At 41.5% G+C, this 22,079-nt stretch overlaps 1 protein-coding gene across 5 annotated transcripts in view; it reads right to left on the bottom strand.

Moving 5' to 3' along the window:
- The window catches only part of Scyl2 (SCY1 like pseudokinase 2), a 55,771-nt gene extending 35,399 nt beyond the window's left edge, over positions 1-20,372 (bottom strand). For 4 of the 5 annotated variants that reach the window (XM_045151936.1, XM_045151940.1, XM_045151937.1 and 1 more), the window contains exons 1-2: positions 8,307-8,501; positions 93-250 (exon numbers count right to left, since the gene is read on the bottom strand). In XM_045151936.1, the coding sequence (XP_045007871.1) occupies positions 93-250; positions 8,307-8,483 (335 nt within the window). In that variant the 5' untranslated portion in view covers positions 8,484-8,501. Of the gene's footprint in view, positions 1-92; positions 251-8,306; positions 8,502-20,298 lie in introns of those variants that run through there. The other variant, XM_045151939.1, reaches the window with a different exon arrangement.
- Positions 20,373-22,079: the final 1,707 nt, after the last annotated feature.

Genomic DNA, 22,079 nt, shown 5'->3' with positions numbered 1-22,079 from the left:
TATTTATATCACACACAGACATGCATAACACACCACACCATTACCGCTACACATACACATAGACCAAAAATAAATAAATAACTAAAATTTACCTTGACTCTTCTAAAGGATGCTGGACAGTAAGAAGACGAGGGTGTCGTAACCGAGTTAACTGTTGGACTCCTCGTTTTAGAGAATCAATGATTTGATCCTTTTCAAATTTTTGATATTTGTCAATCAGTTTTTTATCAAAGACAAAAACAGCCACTTCCTAATAAAGAAATTGTGTAATTTTAATCAGGAAACATATAAAAGTAATAAATTTACATTTGCATGTCTTTCTTAACAATCTACAAATAGAAATGACTAAAACTATTAAGGAAATCTTAGTGTCATTATACTACTTTTCAATCAAAAGGGTAGTTTCTTCATGATTAGGAAATCTAAACATTTTTAAAGGTCTCATCTAAAGAGATCAGAAAATCTCCAGTTTGGAATTCTAGTGATTATCAGACATACAAACTGTTGCCTGTGTTCCTCATGTTACTTACTGTAGACTCTTTCTTAAACACATTCAAAAAAATATGCTTAAAGTCAAAAACATACTATTTTCAAAAAAAAAAAAAAAACAGGGAGAGGAGGAAAGAGGGAGAGAGGAAAGGAAAGAAAATTGGTGTCATGCATTCATATATATACCCAGGCTGGAGTCAAGGATGACTTTGAACTTCTGATCTTCTTTCTCTACCTCCACAGTGCTGGGACAACAGGCAAGTACCACCACACCACTTTATGCGGTGTATGCTAGGCAAGCCGTCTACCAATTGAGCTACTTTCCCAGCCCCCTCATTTCTTTAAGGGGGGAGTTGTTTTCAACATCCAAAATCTCTTCAGTAACAAGGTAAGCTCAAGGTTGGTTTGTAGCCATAGCTAGCCTGCTGGCCTCTAGCACTGCACCCCAATAGGGTTAAGAATGGATGTGCCCATTCCCCAGCCTCACCTAACGGGTGGCAGCCCTCTCTGTGCTTCCAAGGACCAGAGAGCAACACTGTGCCTGGCCCTTGGGGCCTTCAGGACCAGATGGTCAAACTAAGGATCATCCCTCCCACCTAGAGTGCAAGCCTGTTGCTCATGTGCAGTACACACACCATCTTGTGCATGTACGTTATCTATGATGTCTGCACTACAGCTGTTGTTCTCTGGGCCAGGGGGCTTCATCTTCCAGGATCGTCCAGAAGATGGACTGAGATGGCTAGTGGGTGCAAACTCATTAACAGCCTTTTCAGTATAGCTAGGTGGAAGTTGTTCATCTAGCCAGAACCTATACAGCTGGCTGACCAGCAAGCAGCCACAGGTGGATGTGTGGGCCCTTAGGCACCTTGGACAGAACCTTTAGGACCATGTGGTGGAGGATGTTGACTCCTTGATGTACTTATGTCCCTACCTTCTTATAAGCAATAACTGAATGGTTGCTAATACAAGAAGCTGCACCCACACTTCTCTCACAGCTATTTTTAAAGCAAACATCTTCGATGTCTTTTTTTTTCTTCTTGAGGTAGGGTCTTGCTCTAGCCCAGGCTGACCTGAAATTAACTATGTAGTCTCAGGGAAGCCTCAAACTCATGACAATCCTCCTCCGCCTTCCAAGTGCTGGGACTAAAGGCGTGCACCACCATTTTCAGTCTACTTGGCAATCTTTTTAATTCTCTTGGTTACCCAAGGCAGAAGTTCTTGCTCAGTTATATCATCTGCATAAATCTATCTAAAAATAACCCTACAGATAGGCAGCAGGTGAATTATAATGACGTGCTCTCATTAACAATGAAAACTAATACTCATAACGATATAATAAAATGATTGAAAAAAACTGAAACCAAAGTTAGCAAAGAATGGATGTTTTACAAGATTATTCCAGAAAAGATACTGAATTAGATCTAAAACTTTCTTAGAGGTTTCCTTCAAAGCCTCTAATTAAACCTATTGTTACAACTGTTACACCACTATTTATATCTAAAAGAGTATCAATTTTATTGCTTTTCTTTTCTAATTAGTTTTGTAGGTTTTTTCCACTTTTTGTAAAAAAATAATTATTTATTTGTAAGCAGAGAGAGAATGGGCATGCCAGGGCCTACAGGTGTTGCAAATGAACTCAGCACATGCACCTCTTTGTGCATATGGCTTTACATGGGTACCTTGGAACATGGATCATTAAGGTTTTGCAGGCACACGACTTAACCACTGATCCATCTCTCTAGCCCTTCCCCCTAACTTTTGCTACATTAGCATTACTGTTTTCACAAGTTAGCCTGGCAATCTAAGCATCTCAAAGTTATTGCAACTTTTCAAGCCAACCAATTTCTTCAACATAATTTGAGTGTGCGTTATATATAGAAGAATAGGTTAAAGATTTTAGAGAACTGCATCTCTAAAGAGAAATAGCATAAAGAGCACACCTTTCATTCCAGCACTAGAGAGGCAGAGGTAGGAGAATCTCTGTGAGTTCAAAGGCAGCCTGGGACTACATAGTGAGTTCCAGGTCAGCCTGGGTTTCATTGAGACCCTAACCTTAAGAAAACCAAAAAGACTGAAAGAGAAGAAATATATAGTCTATTTGTTTTGTAACAAATTTATTTAAACAATTCATACTATTTATAAGAAAAAGAAGGAAATATCATAAAGGATCTATATGGTAACTCCACTCAAATAACCATTGAACAAAGTAGTATGTACTATAATAAAAGAGAATGAATTAACAGAGCACAACTTTGATATTAGTTCATAAGAGTTTTAAGTTCATTGACTACCTTTCAGCAAGCTCTCCAAACAGAAAAGTGTGATAAGTAGCATGGATATCACTAAAGAATATGATACAATATAAAAAGAATCAACAATATCCAACATGTTACAAACATTCAATAAATACATGTGAGCTATCATCTGACACCAATAACCAACATCAAGACTTTGCTAATTTTCTTTCATTGTTTTCTACTTAGGCACATTTACTCTATGGTACTTAGCTACCATTGACCTGCACATTCAAGGCTGATGAAAAAGCATCTGTAGCAGATGGAGCTGTCCTGTCAACCTCACAGGGAGCATTAATACATTAGAATAAACAAAAACCCAGTACCACTCCTATGTCAAGCATAAACACTAGTATCCAAGAGTGCAGCAGTGGTTAACGGTCCAGTTCAATCTAAACTGGAACAGTTAGTTCTCTTGCCAATTATTTTTATGTTGATCTTGAACTCAAACTTTGTTCCTTGTTACTTTCAAATCACAATGTTATAAAAGGAAATCAGGTAATGAGTGAACTTATTGCAATGATTTCCATTGCCAGTTTCAGACATCAACTACTAGAGATCTTCAAACAAAGAAATGTTCAAGTCAACTGACTACTTATAGGCATTGTGCTGTGTTCTTTTCAGGGACTATTCAAGTCTTCATAGCAACACTACCAGGTAAGTGATTTTATCACTTCTTAAATGAGCACACTGTGGAGGATACATGTTGCATAAGACCTAACAATAAATAAGACAAAGAGACAATAGTTAAACCCAAGTATTCTAATTCTAGGGCCAATACTAGAAGTAACCTCGGGCACCACATAATACAAACCTCTAGGGGGAAAAAAGCAGTGAGGGAGAGTAACACCTTTACATACCACCCATACACATGCTCCATATAACCCTTAACCAAAATGTTTGGGACCAGAGAGGATTCATAGTTTGCATATACACATGCAGATATGAGATCTCTTGGCAGGTGGGACTCAAACCTAACCATGAAATTCATTTATGTTTCACACATGCCTTACAACCAAGGCCTGGAAGTAACTTTTTAAACACGATTTCGGTGCACTTGAATTCTGACTACAATCTGTTACATGAGATCAGGTGTGGAATTTCCTACTGTGGCATTATGTTGGCACTCAAAAAGCTTTGGATTTTGTAGCAATTCAAGTAGATTTTCAGGTAGGAGGCTAAACCTGCGTGCATACATGACCTACATGCATACATAACCTCAGCTCTTTTGAGCACTGGGAGGTACAGGCCATACAGAAGGCAATGGTGTTGTATAGCATTAATCTACATGCTTACATCATCTCAGCTCTTTTGAGCATTGGGAGGTATAGGCCATACAGAAGGCAATGGTGTTGTGCAGCATTAATCTACATGCATACATAACCTCAGCTCTTTTGAGCATTGGGAGGTACAGGCCATACAGAAGGCCATTCATGTCCTTGCCTCCCACCCACAGACATACAAGATAAGAGAAAAAGTTCCCTAAATAAAGTTTCACAGTGTGGCATTAAACACCTTTAAAAGCTGTACTTAACATGCTTATGAACTACTTTGGATACATTAAGATCATACATGCTGTTAACAAACACAAGTAGCAATCAAGTGCACAACAGGCTGCACCAAGAAAGCCTGAAAGAAAATGACAGCGTGCTAAGTCCTAACACCCTTATCCAGACACTGAGAGGAGGATGTGCTGAGTGCTCACACCCTTATCCAGACACTGAGAAAAGGAGGGCATGCTGAGTGCTAACACCCTTTTCCAGGGACTGAGAGGAGGAGAACATGCTGAGTGTTAACACCCTTATCCACGGACTGAGGTCACAGGACAAGACACTTAAAGATGTGTGTCCTTTCCCATTTTCTCTTCTGTTTCTCTAGATGGGCATTGTCCTAAAGAACCTGCAGGCGTGTTAGAAGGTTTTGTACTACACTGTCCAACCTGGCAGTCCCCATCACACATTGCTATGGTGCACTTGAAATAAGACTAAACCAACTAGCGAATACAATTTAATTTTAAAGAATTTACATATAAGCATTGCTGGCTAGATTCTACATCACAAGTCTCAGTTACCTGCTTTACTTAATCTCTTTAGTAAAATAAGGAAGTCTGGTTTTTCTATGTAGGGTCTGGTTCTCACCCAGGTTGGCCTAGAATTCACTATGTAGTCTCATGGTGGCCTGGAACTCAAAGCAATCCTACCTCTGCCTCCCGAATGCTGGGATTAAAGGCATGTACCACCACACACAGCTCAAAATAAAAAAAATTAAAATTAATCAAATTTTCAACTAAAGGAAAAATATTTTTAAAATGAGGCTGAAATGTCAAGGTTGATAAGATACCTACCTATTCTTAGCACTTTAACCAGTAATAAATATAAAATACTCAGTTCTGATCCATGCAGTTTGAAACACCCAAAGAAAGAAAATTCAAAAGTATATACATTAAGGCATGCACTGCCACGCCTGGCTAAACCAATGTTTTTTCATACAACTAATTCAAACTTCTCTTCACTAAAAGAACAGTTTCTTAATTAGCTGCCAGGATGCTGGAAAGAGCTATGCAGCCTGTTGGGGGACAAAAAAATCATCATAGATATTAACCAGCAGTGAATTCTGAAAGCTCTAGGGCTGGCCAGCCAGGGCAAATGTACCAACTGGCACATTAGTGGCATGTCTGTCATGGATGAAACCAACTGTTCTTTTTATTTAGTTGAGAAAGGGGGAGCAGATATAGAAAAGAGAATGGGTGCACCTGAGCCTCCAACACTGCAGATGAACTTAGACACATGTGCCACCTTGTACATCTGGCTTACCTGGGTTATGGGGAATCAAATTTGGGTCCTTTGGCTTTGCAGGCAAGTGCCTTAACACCTAAGCTGTTTCTCCAGCCCTCAAGTGTTCTCTGATTGGACTTGAGGCCCATTCCAAGAGAGGGAATTAATGCCTGGTACTAAAAACCTAATCAAAAGCCTATGGCTTGGAAGGTCCTAAGACCTAGGAGGAAAACTATTAATGCTGGCTGGCAAAATACATATATTATGCCCACCAAACATTCCCCTAAATGCGTGTGTGTGTGTGTGTGTGTGTGTGTGTGTGTGTGTGTGTACACACACATATATACACACAAACATTATTGCTACTCTCACTTTTGGTTAGAGAAGCTTCTCTTTTCATATGGCAATAACCACTGGAGTAACTCAAAACTCAACAAAATGCTGAGAAGTGACAGTGGAGTGTTCAGCACTAAATGGGAAACCTTCCAAGGCTCAAAGGCCATTGCGGAAGAGGTAGCAGAAAGAACACAAGAACCAAAGGAAGAGAAGGAATGCTTACATACTGTCTTCCAGACACAAAATGGCCATGAGATTCATGACCTCACAGTGGCTGATGCTACTTACACAGGACTGGCATAATAGGAGGGAAAAAAAATGATGACATTAAAAAGAGAGAGACTAGTTGGAAAGAAGAAGGCATTCAGTGGAGGGGAGATTGGGGAATAAAACAGAGGGTGGTGGGAGGAGATGATGATCATAGCATATTGTTTATGGAAGTTGTCAATTTTAAAAAAAATTTGAAAAGGGCTAGAGATAGCTTAGCAGTAAAGGCACTTGCCTGTGAAGCCTAAGAACTCATGTTTGAATCACCAGTTCCCATGTAAGCCAGCGCAGTGACACAAGCATGCAATGTCGCCACATGCACACAAGGGGGTGCACACATCCAGAGTTCGTTTGCAGTGGCTAAAGGACCTGGCATGCCCATGCTCATTCTCATATTCTCTCTCTCTCTCTCTCTCTCTCTCTCTCTACCTCTCTACCTCTCTCTCTCAAATAAATAAATTAAGAAGTTAAAAAAAACAGGCTGGGCACGGTAGTGCAAACCTTTAATCCCAGCACTTGGGAGGAAGAGGTAGGCAAATTACTATGAGCTAGAGGCCAGCCTGGGACGACAGAATGAGTGCCAAGTTGGCCTGGCCTAGAGTGAGATTCTACCTTGGGGGTTAAATAATAATAACAAATTAACAATAAATAAATAAAAATAGTCTGGGAATGGTGGCACATGCTTTTAACCCCAGCACTCAGGAAGTAGAGGTAGGAGGATGGCTGTGAGTTTAAGACCAGCCTAGAGCTACAGAGTGAGTTCCAGGTTAGCCTGAGACCCTACCTAGGAAAAAAACAAAAGCAAACAAACCAAAAAAACTATGAGATTTAACACATACACACAAAATCATTATAGACACTTATGGAATTGCAGGAAATAAGAACACACCAAGTGGGCTGCGGTTTAACTCAGTTGCAGTCTTTGCTGAGCATGTGCCAAGTCCTGTGTTCAATTCTCTAGCTGCCAAACAACAAAAGTACTAGATAAGGCTTACTTTGTCAGAAACCTACTGATAATCAATAAAGAAAATTTAGACTATGACAAATTTTATCTTAAAACAGTTCATTAAATATTGCCATCTAGCATGCTAAAATGACATTTTTATTTTATTAAACAAGATTGTAAGATGACAGATATGTCAATGTATCTATAACCAGGAGATACAGAGCATATTTAAAAGCATTTGTTTTGACTTCATAAAGTGAAATGAGAGCTAAAGAGCCCATTTAACAATCGATTAAAAAAGAGCAAGAGGGCTGGAGAGATGGCGTAGCAGTTAAGCGCTTGCCTGTGAAGCCTAAGGACCCCGGTTCAAAGCTCGGTTCCCTAGGTCCCACGTTAGCCAGATGCACAAGGGGGCACATGCGTCTGGAGTTCGTTTGCAGAGGCTGGAAGCACTGGCGCGCCCATTCTCTCTCTCTCCCTCTATCTGTCTTTCTCTCTGTGTCTGTCGCTCTCAAATAAATAAATAAATAAATAAATAAATAAATAAATAAATAAAAGAGCAAGAGAGTTGACTAAACAGGTCAAGATACTTGCCGTCCAAGTGTGACAACCTGAGTTTGATTCCCAAGAACCCACATAAAGCCAGATACAGCAGCAAGTGTCTACATTCCAGCCCGTCTATGGAGAGACAGCAGGTGGAGACAAGAGAATCTTGGCATCTCACAGGGTAGCCAGTCTGGCTGTAGTGCACAACAAAGAGACCATGCCTCAAACAAAGTAAAAGGCCAAGGTCAACAACCAAAATATGTCCTCAGACTTCATCATGCGTGACTCCTACACTCACACCCATGGACAGAGACATACATGTGCAGACACACTCATTTTTTTTTAATCCACTGAAGAACATCATGCATGGTGGCTCATTCCTATAAGCTCAACACTTGGAAAGTAGACACACCAGGATCATGAGTTCAAGGCCAGCCCTGACTACATAGTGAGTATGAAGCCAGTCTGGCCTTGACATGAGCTTGAGACATGAGCTCTTTCTCAGAAAACAAACACATGGAGAGGAAAAAAAAAAAAAAAAAAGAGCATCTATAAAAAACTTTTAGAATTTCTTGACATCAGCATACATCTTCATAGTACTTAGCAACTGGTATTACTAATTGGCATGTTTTCCAATTGGACTGAGAAACTCACCTGTTTCGTTGACTTCTTTGTGCCATTAAAAATCTTCCAAGCTAGCCCATTGCCACCACTGGCAATGTGTCGACCAACATCAAATTCTCTAGTGACAGGATTTCCCATAACAGCGCTAGTGACATCAGCTGTTACTTTTGTAACAGTACTCTTCAATTTATTAAGCATGGACTCCATGGCTGCGGCACTGGTTACCTAGAAACAGGAAGATGTGGCAAAGTGATCAGTTTTACTTGTCTAAGCACTTATTAACCCTTTAAAGAGCTTAGTGTCACCCCCACGGCCCACACACACACCAAAGAGTAAAACAATGCCATATTCAGTTATGTTATATTTTTCTTCTGAGAATCCAATCACTTCAGTATAAATTTTAGTCTAGAATAAACTGTTCCTCTGAATCTCAGTTCTAAAAGTTAAAAAGAAAGAAAGAAAGAGAAGAGAAGAGAAAGTCATTCCCAGTGGACACTCACTTAAAGGAAGGGTGACTAGCAGGCGCAGCGGCACACTGGCACACGCCTGTAATTCCAGCACCAGGGAGGCAGAGGTAGGAGGACTGATGTGCATTTGAGGCCAACCTGAGACTATGCAGTGAATTACAGGTCAGCCTGGGCTAGAGCAAGACCCTGCCTTGAAAACATAAAAAAAAAAAAAGAAAGGAATGAATGATGACCAAAAGCTAAAAGGAGGCAATGTCATATTAAATAAATTATGTATTTTATAACTTTTATTCACTACTATTGAACAATGAAATGATCTGAGAAAATTTTCTGAAAGAAAAGCATTGTTGCCGGGTGTGGTGGCACATGCCTTTAATCCCAGCACTCGGGAGGCAGAGGTAGGAGGATCACCATGAGTTCAAGGCCACCCTGAGACTACATAGTGAATTCCAGGTCAGCCTGAGCCAGAGTGAGACCCTACCTCGAAAAAACAAAAAAAAAAAAAAAAAGAAAAAGAAAAAAAAGAAAAGCATTGTTGAGTACAACGGTATGCTCCCACAGTCACAGATACCAGGATACTGAGTCAGGAGGATCACTTGAGTCTAGGAGTTTCAGACCAGCTTGGGCACCAACAGTGATAACTCCTCTCACTCCAGACAGAAGCTTTGTGTGCTGGAGAGGGAGGAAAAGGAAGAACTCTGATGGCAAAGGGACAAAAAAAGGCACAAGCATGAAGTCATAAAATAACAAGATTTTATGAGGCTTGATATGCAAGTGCTATTAACGACCATTTAGTAATGAGTAGTTGTTGAGTCACCATAGTGACCACTAGTTTGTGTTAATGATTAACAATGGTCACAATAACTTTGCTCATTGGTAAATTGCAGTAGTATCTGTTGCCTAAGGAAGCTTTCTTCAACTACAACACTCAGAGCTCGACAATTACATGCAAACTTTTCAGACTACATGGGTTTAGATATTTTTTAAATAGCAGTTTTGAATCATGAATCAGATAAAGAATTCAGGGAGAATCAGAGGCATTATTAGACCACCTCATGTGTGTGCGCGCACACACACACACGATTTTGTTATTTAATCAAAGCATTACATACATATGCCCTCTAGTACAATTATAAAAACTTGTTAAAAATTATTTCAAAGCTGGGCATGGGGATGCACACCTTTAATCCCAGCATTCAGGAGGCAGGGGTAGGAGGATTGCCATGAGTTCAAGGCCACCTAGAGACTGCATAGTGAATTCCAAGTCAGCCTGGGCTAGAGTGAGACCCTACCTCAGAAACAAAAAAAAAAAAATCAAAATTATTTGGTATGTTTTATGTTGTACATTTAAAAATGTTACTCTAATTTTTGGCTGTAATGGAGAAACAGATTCAAGTTACCCTCTTATTTTAAAGGGCTAGAAAACTGGACAAAATATATAAAATATTTTCAGATACCAAATAGGCAGCAAGAATATCACTGAGAAAAAAAGAAATAGTAAACCTAACATGGTGAACCCTAAGACTGCGCCAGCTTTCTGTCAGGTGAAATCTGTTAGGAAAACCAAAAAGAAAAAAAAAAAAAAGAAAGAAAGGCTCAAGCACAAGGCACAGAACAGAGCTCCTATAAGCCACCTCGCCGAGCTGTTGTTCTGTAACAGTGACAAAAATCCAACCTAGTAGAGCTGGCTGTGGGTTCTGGGCTAAGATTTCAAAATGAGAAGAATGGTGCTGGAAAAGAGCACAGGTGCCCTTCATGCTGTGGTGAATACTATACTCCCAATATGTAGTGTGAAACTACCTGGTTAAGGGCAGGACCAATTAGAGTATTGTCCACTCAATCATTCAATCATCCAATCACTCCTCAGCGATGGTGAAGAATCCTTACTGTCACAGCAGCATTTGGCAGAAACACCAGAAGGCCTGCCTTAGTTTTAGGACAAATATGCTTTGAAGCCAGGTGCAGCGGCAGAAACCTATAACCTCATCATTAATTTGAAGACAGCCTCAGTGACTCATGAAACAATATCACAGGTCTTAAATGTTAGGGAGAAAGGGAAGGAATACTTTCTGAAAAAAACAACAAACTAGACAAAGGTCCAAGAAATTCAACAAACCACAAGAAAGGATGAACACAAATGAAGCCATGTCTACAACTACCATACCAAGTAACTCAGAATCAGGGATTAAGTCTTAAAAGCAGTGACAGAAAACAGAGTAATTATAAGAGGAGGAAAAAAAATTCCCAAACTTCACAACAGAAATTATGCGTATCAGAGAATAGCTGAAAGAGATCTCTCAAAGTGCTAAAGTAGTTTACATAAAATTCTATAGGTTGGGGGTAAACAATGAAAAACCAATATAAAATAAAGCTTTTCCAGAAAATTTTAAATGTCAATTAATAGGTAGAGATTGTTAAAATATTTAAAATACAAGAGTCACCTATACACTGCTTATAAGAAAATACAAAGGTTAAAACAAATGCAAAAGTCTACAAACTGACATGAATGTAGTAATGAACAGACAGAAAGGTAGACATGTGATGATAAAGTTATTAGATCATCAAGCAATACAATTATAATTGCAATTCACAGTAAATACAGCAAAAGCTGACAGAATTGAAAGAATAGAGAAACACACAATTTTGGGGGGATGAAACTTCAAGAGTTCCATCCCAAGCCTGGCCTGGTGGCAAAGGGGGAAAAGGAAAAGGGAAAGGGAAAGGGGGAAGGAAAAGGAGGAAGGAAAGAAAGTGGGCTGATTCTATATCAATACCAGACAGACCAAATAAAAGAGAAAATCAACAATGATACAGATAATCTCAAGAACTCTATAAAATGTTTAAGTCTTTGCTGGGCACATAGTCCAGTACTAGAGTGTTTGCCTATGTTGAAGGCCCTGGCTTCAATCTCCAGTACCAGACACAAGAAAACAAAGTTTAGATCTTATACATCTCTGTGGCGAACCTTAACTCCAAGGTCTGGATGAAGTAATGCATAAATGCACTATCTAGCAATCCAGAATTTATTATGCTCTTGACAAAAATCTTCAGATGTCATCAACCTAATGTCATGCAAAATTATTTATTGGATTCACAAGCAAACTATCTGAAGACCAATGTATAAATTAGCACTTGTCTGGATTGTTTTCTCCATTCATGTAAATAGTACCTACTTTCTTCTACTAAAGATTTAAACTGTCAGTGGAGATTCATTTTCCCTTTTGAATTCAATGTTGCATTCTGTAAGCAGTTAGAAAATGTTGTACTGGTATATGAAAACATTTACTTGCTGTGCCAAGTTGCTCTTTGTGAACATCTGCTGTTGATTTTGATGAGGCAGTAAAAGGATACAAACCCTGTTTCAAACCTACCTGTGCATTTAACTCCACACTACATGCCCTGCACCTTGTTATACAGTGACAAATACAGCCAGACACAAATGGAAAAGTTTCTGTTCTTTAGAGAATCAGTACAGTAGCAGACTCAGATCAGCAGAATTCTAGCATTGAATTGGAACTCTACTCAAATGTACTGGGTTATGGAAACATCAAGATAAACTCAAAACTATTGTTCAAATATGAAAGCAAATAAGGGAACGGGTATTACAGAAAGAAAGATTAGTCTGCCACAATATGGAGAACAAGATTATGATTTGCTCTGAAAACTATAGACTTATGATACAAACAAGAGACAGTTTCAGAGTTGATATTCATATCTGAGCTCCCTTGTCCATCATCCAGAGTGAAAACTAGTAGTGCACACTAGGTAAAGAGCAGACATGGAGGGCTGGAGAGATGGCTTAGTGGTTAAGCGCTTGCCTGTGAAGCCTAAGGACCCGGGTTCAAGGCTCGATTTCCCAGGACCCACGTTAGCCAGATGCACAAGGGGGCACACGCACCTGGAGTTCGTCTGCAGTGGCTGGAGGCCAGGGTGTGCCCATTCTCTCTCTCTCTATCTGCCTCAAATAGATAAATAAAAACGAACAAAAAAAAAAATTTTTTTTAAAGGGCAGACATGGAAACTAACCTGGCATTTAATTTTTATTCAATACCACACATACCTTATGTATAAAACTGGGGAGGGAGTAAAGAAAAGTAAGCTATAAAGGCTCTACCTGTAAGGTGGGAGAAGACAGGCAAGTAAAACAGACACAGCATCAGCCTCTAGGATGACAAAGTGTCACAGAATCTACAAAGTGTTACAAGAGCAAACATAAGAGGGACACAAGAATGTTGGCAGTGCACTTAAAGGTGAGTGGGTGAACTGGATTACAGAATGGGAAGGAGTAGGAGTAAACACAAAACAAAATATGGAGGAAGAAAGTATGGCAAAGGAGACTAGAAAAGCCAGATCACCAAAACTATTAAGTATGATGAACATGGATACATCACACTATGAGAAGCCACCAAAGGGTTTCTAGCATGAGTAGATGACTAATCACTCCATCAGGCAAAGTGAAAGACGTCCTGGGGTGGAGAGGTAGGGCGCACAGCCTGACTCAACAGTGGCAACACAAAGTAGAGGAACACACACACACACACACACGAATGCAAAGTAGAAGACAAAGGAAAGGACATTTGGAGATTTTTTTCAAAGGCTGCTGGTTAGATAGATATTTGTTTTATAATTGCAAAATAACTACATTAATGCAATTTTATATACTTCACACCTTAAATTTTAAAGGGGAATAGGTTACTGAGTTAAGGAAATAACAATGAGGAAGGAGAATAAAGGAAAAATAAACAAGTTAAAACTAAGAGAGTTTAGTGACCAATTAGATAAATGAGGAGACAAAACTAGAAAGCCCACTTTTCACCCCCGCTCACTTCAGAATATAGATGTAGATGAAGCCATTACCAAGGAAGGACATACAAGATGTTTTATGGGATGAGGAACTCAATTTTGAACATACAGAATCTGAACTGATTAAATGACAACATATGGAGAAATAAACTTTTGTTGACCTAAAAGCCTAAAAAGAAAAAATGTCTAGACTGTGAATGTACAAATTTAAGCATCATAAGTCACCCTTGAAAAGGGTCATCCAAAGAAACTCAAGAAGAAAAAGTGTATCATAACTGGTCAGAAGGCCAAGGGCAGAATTATTTCATAGAGTCTGTAAAATACAACTTGAACCTAAAAGAGACTTAATTATTAGCAATAGCCATTTAACACATAAGCCAGGGTCTATTGTTCTTAAAATACTAGCTTTTCAAATTTTCATTTGATTAATGAAAATGGAAGTAAGCCAATATTTCCCACCAAATGCAAAGTTATAAATGACAAATGTTTACTCAAATAACCCATTTATTCTTCTACATTTGGTAGAATTTACTTGAAACTCAACCAGTTTCCCTCAAAAACCTCAGCTAAGAGTGCATCACAAATGCTCAGCAAACATCTAGTCTTCAGCAGAACCAACAGGTGAATCTATTGTTACACTGGGTTCCATAATACCCAGCAGAAGGTGGGCAGTGTTATAGCATCTGGTACCAATGGTAGGTAGCTAAAGGGAGCAGGTAACTCTTAATTTTGCTTGTTCATGTGTGTGGTGCATACGATGTGTGATGTGTACACGTGTGTGTGTGGATGCTACAGTTTAATGCTGGGGGTCCTCTTATCTGTTATCGACGTATTTCTTTCCTTGAGAATCAGGGTATCTCCTTCAACCCTGAGCTGCTGTCTGTCTGCAAGCCACAGTGATTCTCTGGCCCCTTCAATCCTCCCTATATTTATGCTTTTAAAAAAAAAAAGTGGGCTGGAGAGATGGCTTAGTGGTTAAGCACTTGCCTGTGAAGCCTAAGGACCCCAGTTCGAGGCTCGATTCTCCAGGACCCACGTTAGCCAGACGCACATGGGGGTGCACGTGTCTGGAGTTTGTTTGCAGTGGCTGGAGGCCCTGGTTCACCCAATGTCTCTGTCTACCTCTTTCTCTCTCTGTCACTTTCAAATAAATAAATAAAAATAATTTTTTTAAAAAGGCTTCTTAAGGGCTGGAGGAATGTCTTAGCGGTTAAGGCATTTGCCTGCAAAGCCAAAGGACCCTGGTTTGATTCCCCAGGACCCACGTTAGCCAGATGCACAAGGGGGCGCACGCCTCTAGAGTTCATTTGCAGTGGCTGGAGGCCCTGGCACGCCCATATTTTCTTTCTCCCTCCCTCCCTCCCTCCCTCCCTCCCTCCCTCCCCTTCTCTGTTGAATAAATAAAAATAAAATAGTTTAAAATTAAAAAGTTTCTTAAGTTTCAAATAACTGAGTTACAGTGAGTCCCCTACTGCCAAGTTTAAAAACTTTCATTTTGTTAAAGATGTTGCAATGTAAAATGCTACTTTGTTCAGTCTCTATGGCACCTAGCAGAAGAGAGACTGTCTACAGGCACAAAATAATACACAATGACTGCAAAGAATAATGTGAATAAACAGAAAATGAGCTCTAAATGTATTTATCACTTTTAAAGAGCCACAAAAGTCTGAGATTTTTTCCTGTACAAATGTCAAAAAACAAAAATACCCCTTTTATCAGTGATAGGAATTACATTTGCATAGCATTAAATACTTCTGATGAAACATTTAAGGTAAAGGGTCTGTACCCATACTCATATGCAGTAATTTTCTGTTTCCATCTATTGGTGGAGTCTGTTGAGATGATTCTTGAAAAGCATGTCTCTTCTGGGGTAGCACTCAGATTACCAGAAAGCAATTTAAACCATTCTTTGGCCTAACCACAAGTCATGTCTAAGCTTACTTGAATAAAGATTACACCTGCTGAATATGATGCATCACTCTCTTTAAGCTATAAAAGTATCTCTTATTAATAATAGTAATAAGAAATTTTATCATCAGTTTGGCCCAAAGTTTCTTTTTTCTTTTCTTTTTTTTCCAAGGTAGGGTCTCACCCTAGCCCAGGGTGGCCTGGAATTCTCGGCGACCCTCCTACCACAACAGGCGTGCACCACCATGCCCAGCTCAAAACAGGTTTCTTGATAAGACTAAATTGATAAAAAAAAAAAAAATGGAAAAAGCCTTAGCTATGCACATCAAGACAACTATGAGCATCCACTGAAGGTGAAAGGCATCACACTCAATGCAGTTAGAAAAAAGGGAAATAACACTCAGTTCTGGTCACTGGTTACAAACTTAAAACCATGGTACAACATGAGAGGTTACAAAGCAACACATGTTTAAATACCCAATCACAAACATAAGGGCTGGGACTCTGAGGTACTGCACGTGCCTAGCATGTTTAAGTCCCTGAGTTTAATCACCAGCTCCCCCAGAAAAGAAAAGGCTAGAATGATGAGAGCTGAGAGGGGAGGAGTACATCCAAATTTCTTGAAGCCATTTCCAGGCTATAGTTTTGATAAGAAGTAAAACAGAGTCTTGAAATTAATTTGTAGAAAGCAGCAGTGCTCAGTTCCGGCTCTTCAGCACTGATGTAGGAAAAGGAGTAAGTGGGTAAGAAATTATACTAATCATCATAGGTCTATAAGTATTTTGTTTGTTTGTTTTTTAAATTTTTTTGTTCATTTTTTATTTATTTATTTGAGAGCAACAGACACAGAGAGAAAGACAGATAGAGGGAGAGGGAGAGAATGGGCGCGCCAGGGCTTCCAGCCACTGCAAACAAACTCCAGACACGTGCGCCCCCTTGTGCATCTGGCTAACGTGGGACCTGGGGAACCGAGCCTCGAACTGGGGTCCTTAGGCTTCACAGGCAAGCGCTTAACCGCTAAGCCATCTCTCCAGCCCAGTATTTTGTTTTTTTGATTTTTTTTTCTGTTGTTTGTCTGGTGGGCTTTTTTGTTTTGTGAGTCAGCTCTCTCTATAGACCTAGCAGGCCTGGAATCTTCCTGCTACAGCTTTCAAAGTACTTGATGGCACACACCTGTAATACCAGCACTCTGAAGCAGGCAAGTTGCTATGAGGTTGAGCAAGCTAGGGTTACATACATAGGAAGATTGTCTCAAAAACAACAAAAATTCCAAGATTATAAACATGGGTCAGCATGCTCAATTTACAAATGAATTAACAAACTATGAAATCACTGCATAGTTACATCCTCTGACTCACACCTGTCATCCCAGCACTTTGGAAACTGAGAAAGAAGGCAGAAGAGTTCAAGGAACTTGATTCACTAGCCTGGTCTACATGGGACCTTGTCTCAAAAAAAATGAAAAGAAATTTTGACATCTAAAATGTGGCATAGCACTGTGTGAAAACAAACTCATAAAATACAAGCGTATTCTGGGGCCGGAGATATGGCTCAGCAGTTAAAGGTACATGCTTGCCAAGCCTGATGGCCCAGGTTTGATTCCCCAGAGCCCATGTAAAGCTAGAGGCACAAAGCTGTGCATGCACCTGGAGGTTGTTTGCAGTAGCAGGAGGCCCTAGTGTGCCCATACTCTTTCTCTCTCTCTCTCAAATACATAATGCTTTTAAAAATAAACATAAATATTTTGGAAAGCAAAGGTTTTCAAACTCTGGTAAACAGGTAAACTTAGTTAAACCACACAGATCTCTCGATGGCTGTCTCAAAGCTTTAGGATCAAAATGTGTAAAGCTGCAGGTAGGGAATTTGTAGCTTGAGCAAGTTTTACAGGTGATTCTGATGCACAGCTAAGTATACAACCTTCAGTACCAAGGACGCCTTGTTCTAATGCCAATTCTATTGCTCACTAGCTACTCAATACTACTTCTAATCGGGGCAAAGGGGAGAAAGCACCTGTACTTCCAAGTGATTACTGTAAGGATTAAAGATGATAATGCACATAAATACCTCATATAACTCCTGTATATTTAGTAAGTATCCAGTGAGCTCACTCATTTAAAAAAAACATTAAAATACTCATACAAGGGCTGAAGAAATGGCTTAGTGGTTAAGGCGTTTGCCTGCAAAGCCTAAGAACCCTGGTTCGATTCTCCAGAACCCATGTAAGCCATATGCACAGGGGAACACGCATATGGAGTTCATTTGCAATGACTAAAGGCCCTGGTGCATCCATTCTCTCTATCTGCCTCTCTCTCTCTCTCTCAAATAAATGAATAAATAAAATACTTTAAAAAATACTTATGGACTGGAGGAATGGCTTAGCAGTTAAGGCATTTGCCTGCAAAGCCAAAGGACCCAGGTTCAATACCCCAGGACCCATGTTAGCCAGATGCATCTAGAGTTCGCTGGCAGTGCTGGAGGCCCTGGAGCACCCATTCTCTCTCCCTCTCCCTCCCTCTTTCTCTGTAAACTAAATAAATAAATAAAAATAAAATATTTAAAAAATACTTATACAGGGGGCTGGAGGGATGGCTTAGCAGTTAAGGCATTTGCTTGCAAAGCCAAAGGACCCAAGTTCAATTCCCCAGGACCTATATGTGTCTGGAGTTCATTTGCAGTGGCCAGAGGCCCTGGCATGCCTATTCATTCTCTGTCTCTCCCTCTTTCCCTTTTACATAAATAAATAAATAAAAATACTATAAAAAACACACAATAGGGCTGGAGAGGTGGCTTAGCAGTTACGCACTTGCCTGTGAAGCCTAAGGACCCCGGTTCCAGGCTCGGTTCCCCAGGTCCCACGTTAGCCAGATGCACAGGGGGCGCACGCGTCTGGATTTTGTTTGCAGAGGCTGGAAGCCCTGGCGCGCCCATTCTCTCTGTCTCCCTCTATCTGTCTTTCTCTCTGTGTCTGTCGCTCTCAAATAAATAAATAAATAAATAATTTAAAAAAACACACACAACAAAGGAGATGAGGAACATCCTGTTAATATAAAGACAGCAACCCAGCAATAGTATCCTGAGAACATATTATGAGGAGAATCTATCCATATAGGCTAAGTCTCCCTGAAGCGAGTAGAATACACATTAATTGCTTGAGAAAGCTTCCAGGAAGCATAAGTAAGGGTCATGTCTCCAAAAGAGGAAAAGAAAAATAAACATGGTGGCTAGGGAAGGCCAGAAGGCATTCTAGAGATGACTTTGGAAAGGCAGTAGAACCATGTTAAGGATTTCAGCTAACCCTAAAAATAATGAGAAGCCCCTCTAAAATCATGGGATTTTTAAACATGGAGACAAAGTGACTCAGTCTAGTATAGAAAACTAGAGGACAAAGAAGATGCAGATAGACAATCAGAAGGGAATAAAACTATGTAGATGACAGATGATGGTGGATCGAAGTTCTGGGCAATGCTAAAGGTAAATGGATTTCATGAGAAACTGAGTATGAGGAATGACAGGGACTTGTTAAAAGACGGGAAACCTAATAGTAGAAATAACATATGAAGACCTGTTTTATCTTGAGAGGGGAGATCATTAATTTCAAGTATGTGAAGGAGTCATTATTCCCAACTATAGAGTTGATTTTTATAGAAACGTTTCACGTGTATTACTACAATGTGCCTATGTTTATTTTACTGGTTGGTTATGTATGTTAGAGACAAAATAATAGTTTCTCCATATGTGTAAAGTATATTTGAATAGAACTAATGCCCTGATCTTCTACTGGGTTCTTTTTAACAAGCCCTTCTCTCCCAAGCTTTAAGAATACATACATATGTGTGTGTGTGTGTGTGTGTGTGTGTGTATGTGTATGTATGTTTGCACAGTTCAAAAGAAATATTGAAGTACCCGACTTTCAAGTTATCACTAGAACATATTCGGGTGTCCGAACCCCATGTTTTGGTGCATTTTTGTTAAAACATTTTTTTAAATCTTATTTTTCAGAACACAGGCATACTACTTAGAAAACTTACTCAAAGAATACGGTCTTTTAAAGTGTCATCATACAAACAATTCCTGCGTTTGATGTGCGAAAAATCTAGTTGCTAACTTACAATTGAGTCACTATTGCCATAGCACTTTCAAGTCTCTCGAGTCGCTAGTCTCATGAGCCGGTTAGAGAGGAAGATTTGCTAACAGTGGTGTCCTTAATTACTGATCCAGGGGTGCATGTGTTCACAAGGAAACCCAAGAAGTTTCTGCAAGCTTTCGGATCTAAACCTTCGTCCTTTTTCTGCAGCTTTAGACACACAAGAACTCTGGAGACAATCACCCCCCCCCCCCAGCTCCGGTGGGGATTTCAGTCCCAACAAACCACCTGCCCCACCCACCTCACACACAATAACCGTCCAACCACAACGACGACAACTGTCTGCGAAGGACGCAGGGAGGGAAGGACCGGGGTTGGGGACCCGAGGTTAAAGTGTCACTCCGCGGGAACCGAGGGGAGCTGTCTCACGGGAGTCCAGAGAACACAGCCCCATTTCCCAAAAGGATACGGAGCTCACCACCACCGGCCGCTGGCTCAAGGGAGACGACCCCGGCCCCGAGTGTCCCATGGCCTCCAGGCCTCGATTCCCATCGGGGAAGGGGGATCGGCGACCTGGAGCTCGCCGCGACCCCGGCCCGGCCCGGCCCCCCAACGCCCAGCCGGGTCACTAGGCAACAGTCGTCAACCAGCCGGGCCAGGGTGGTCCCCGCCCCCGGGAGGCCTAAGCCCCGAGCGCCGCTCCTGGCCCGTCCCCCGACCCGACAGCAGCGGAAAAGCCAGCCCGCGGCTGGTCACTCACCTCCCGGCTCGCCGCTCGCGCCGAGGGGCGGTGCTGGGGCTCGTCACCTCCCCGCCCCCGAAGATGTGCGTGTCCCCCACCAACCCCGTCCCGCGCGCTCAGCCCCTCGCAGGCCCGCTCGCGTCTCCTTACTCCATGGCCTCCGCCGCCGCCCCCCGGACCGCGAAGCCTCGAGTCCGTGGAGGAAGCGGGGAACCGAGGGAAGGGACTGGGCAAGAAGAGGACCCGAGAGGGCAGCGCACCCAAAGACCCGCCGGCCCGGGCATGACGTCACTTCCGCCCGACGCGGAAGGGGCGGGGCCCGGCGTCCCTCCGCCCCCTCGAGGCAGGTGGGGGCGTGGCTACGGCGCCCCGCGGAGCCCGATTCCGCGCTTCCTCACTCTTCGCATTCGGGACGAGCTTTCCGGGCCCGGCGGAGGAGGCCGGCGGCCTGCTGCTGTGGAAGTAGCTCCTTGAGCAACACAAGGGCAGGTCTTTCTCCGTCATGTAAGGTGACCATGACGTGAGCGGGACCTTGCTTGGACTTCGCTCCTCCGGGCCCGCGATGCTGTCCCCTTTGCCGGTCCCAGCCCCCATTCCGGAGCCACCTGCCCTCCCAGGTCAGAAGCCAAGGAGCTCCGACTCGGCCTTAATGCTTACAGGGACTCTAGGAAAGCGCTGCCTGTCAAGACTCAGTATACCTGCCAGTCACTTGTTGCTCTTCTTGAAATGCAATTTCTGATTCAAAAGTGGGGTTGGGGGCTGGGGAGGTTGCTTAGCACTTGCCTGCGAAGCGCAAGGACCCAAGTTCTATTCCCCAGTACTCATGTAAGCCACCTGCACTAGATGGCGCAAGCTTCTGGAGTTCCTTTGCAGTGGCTAGAGGCCCCGGCTCACCTATTCTCTCTGCCTCTTTCTCTCTAATAAATAAATAAAAAATATTTTCAAAAAGTGGGGTTGGATGGTGTGCATTTCTACTAAGTTCTCAGTCACACGAGTGATGCTTTCCGCGAGCTACTACGAGGAGCAGCAAGAGATGTTACTGTAAATGTTTAATGAAAACGTCCACAGAAAATGCCTAAACTTTACTGCTCACAACCTCCCCTACAACCCTTCATGTCCTCCCACCTAGAGTCCTGGCTTCCTCACTGTGGACTCTACCTAAGCTGTCGCCCATCTACAGGGTTTGGGGCTACGAGATACAGGATGGGTACATGGACAATTCATGTTACAAAAAGAATTTGAGGGGCGTGGTGGTGCTGGCCTTTAATCCCATCAGCACTCAGGAGGCTGAGGTAGAAGGATGGCCAGGAGTTCCAGGTCAGCCTGAGACTACATAGTGAATTCCAAGTCAACCTAAGCTAAAGGGAGACTGTACCTTGAAAAAACAAAATAAAACAAACAAAAAAAAGGCTGGAGAAATGACTCAGTCATTTAAGGAACTTGCTTGAAAAAAATCTGACAGCCCATGACTTATTCCCCAGTACCAATTACTCAGTACATACCCCAGTATGTATAAGGCAGATTCATAAAGTGATACATGCATCTGGAGTTCATTTGCAGTGCCAGGAGGCCCTGGCACACCCATGCTGTCTCCCTCTCCTTCTTTCTGTCAAATAAATAATATTAAATTATTTCCAAAAAAAGACCTCACATCTAACATACAGCACACCACTAAAGCTCAGCGTGATCCTAGCCTCTTGAAGTGGACACAAAAAGAATTAAAGAATGATGGATTTTCGACTATCATTTTTGTCATAAACATCTTTATGTCTTACGCAAAATCAGGCTCACTGTTTCCA

The sequence above is a fragment of the Jaculus jaculus genome, chromosome 6 (genome assembly GCF_020740685.1).
Source record: "Jaculus jaculus isolate mJacJac1 chromosome 6, mJacJac1.mat.Y.cur, whole genome shotgun sequence".
NCBI lineage: Eukaryota > Metazoa > Chordata > Mammalia > Rodentia > Dipodidae > Jaculus > Jaculus jaculus.
The sequence above is the reverse complement of the archived record's forward strand: the minus strand, read 5'-3'. Positions and strand labels throughout refer to the sequence as shown.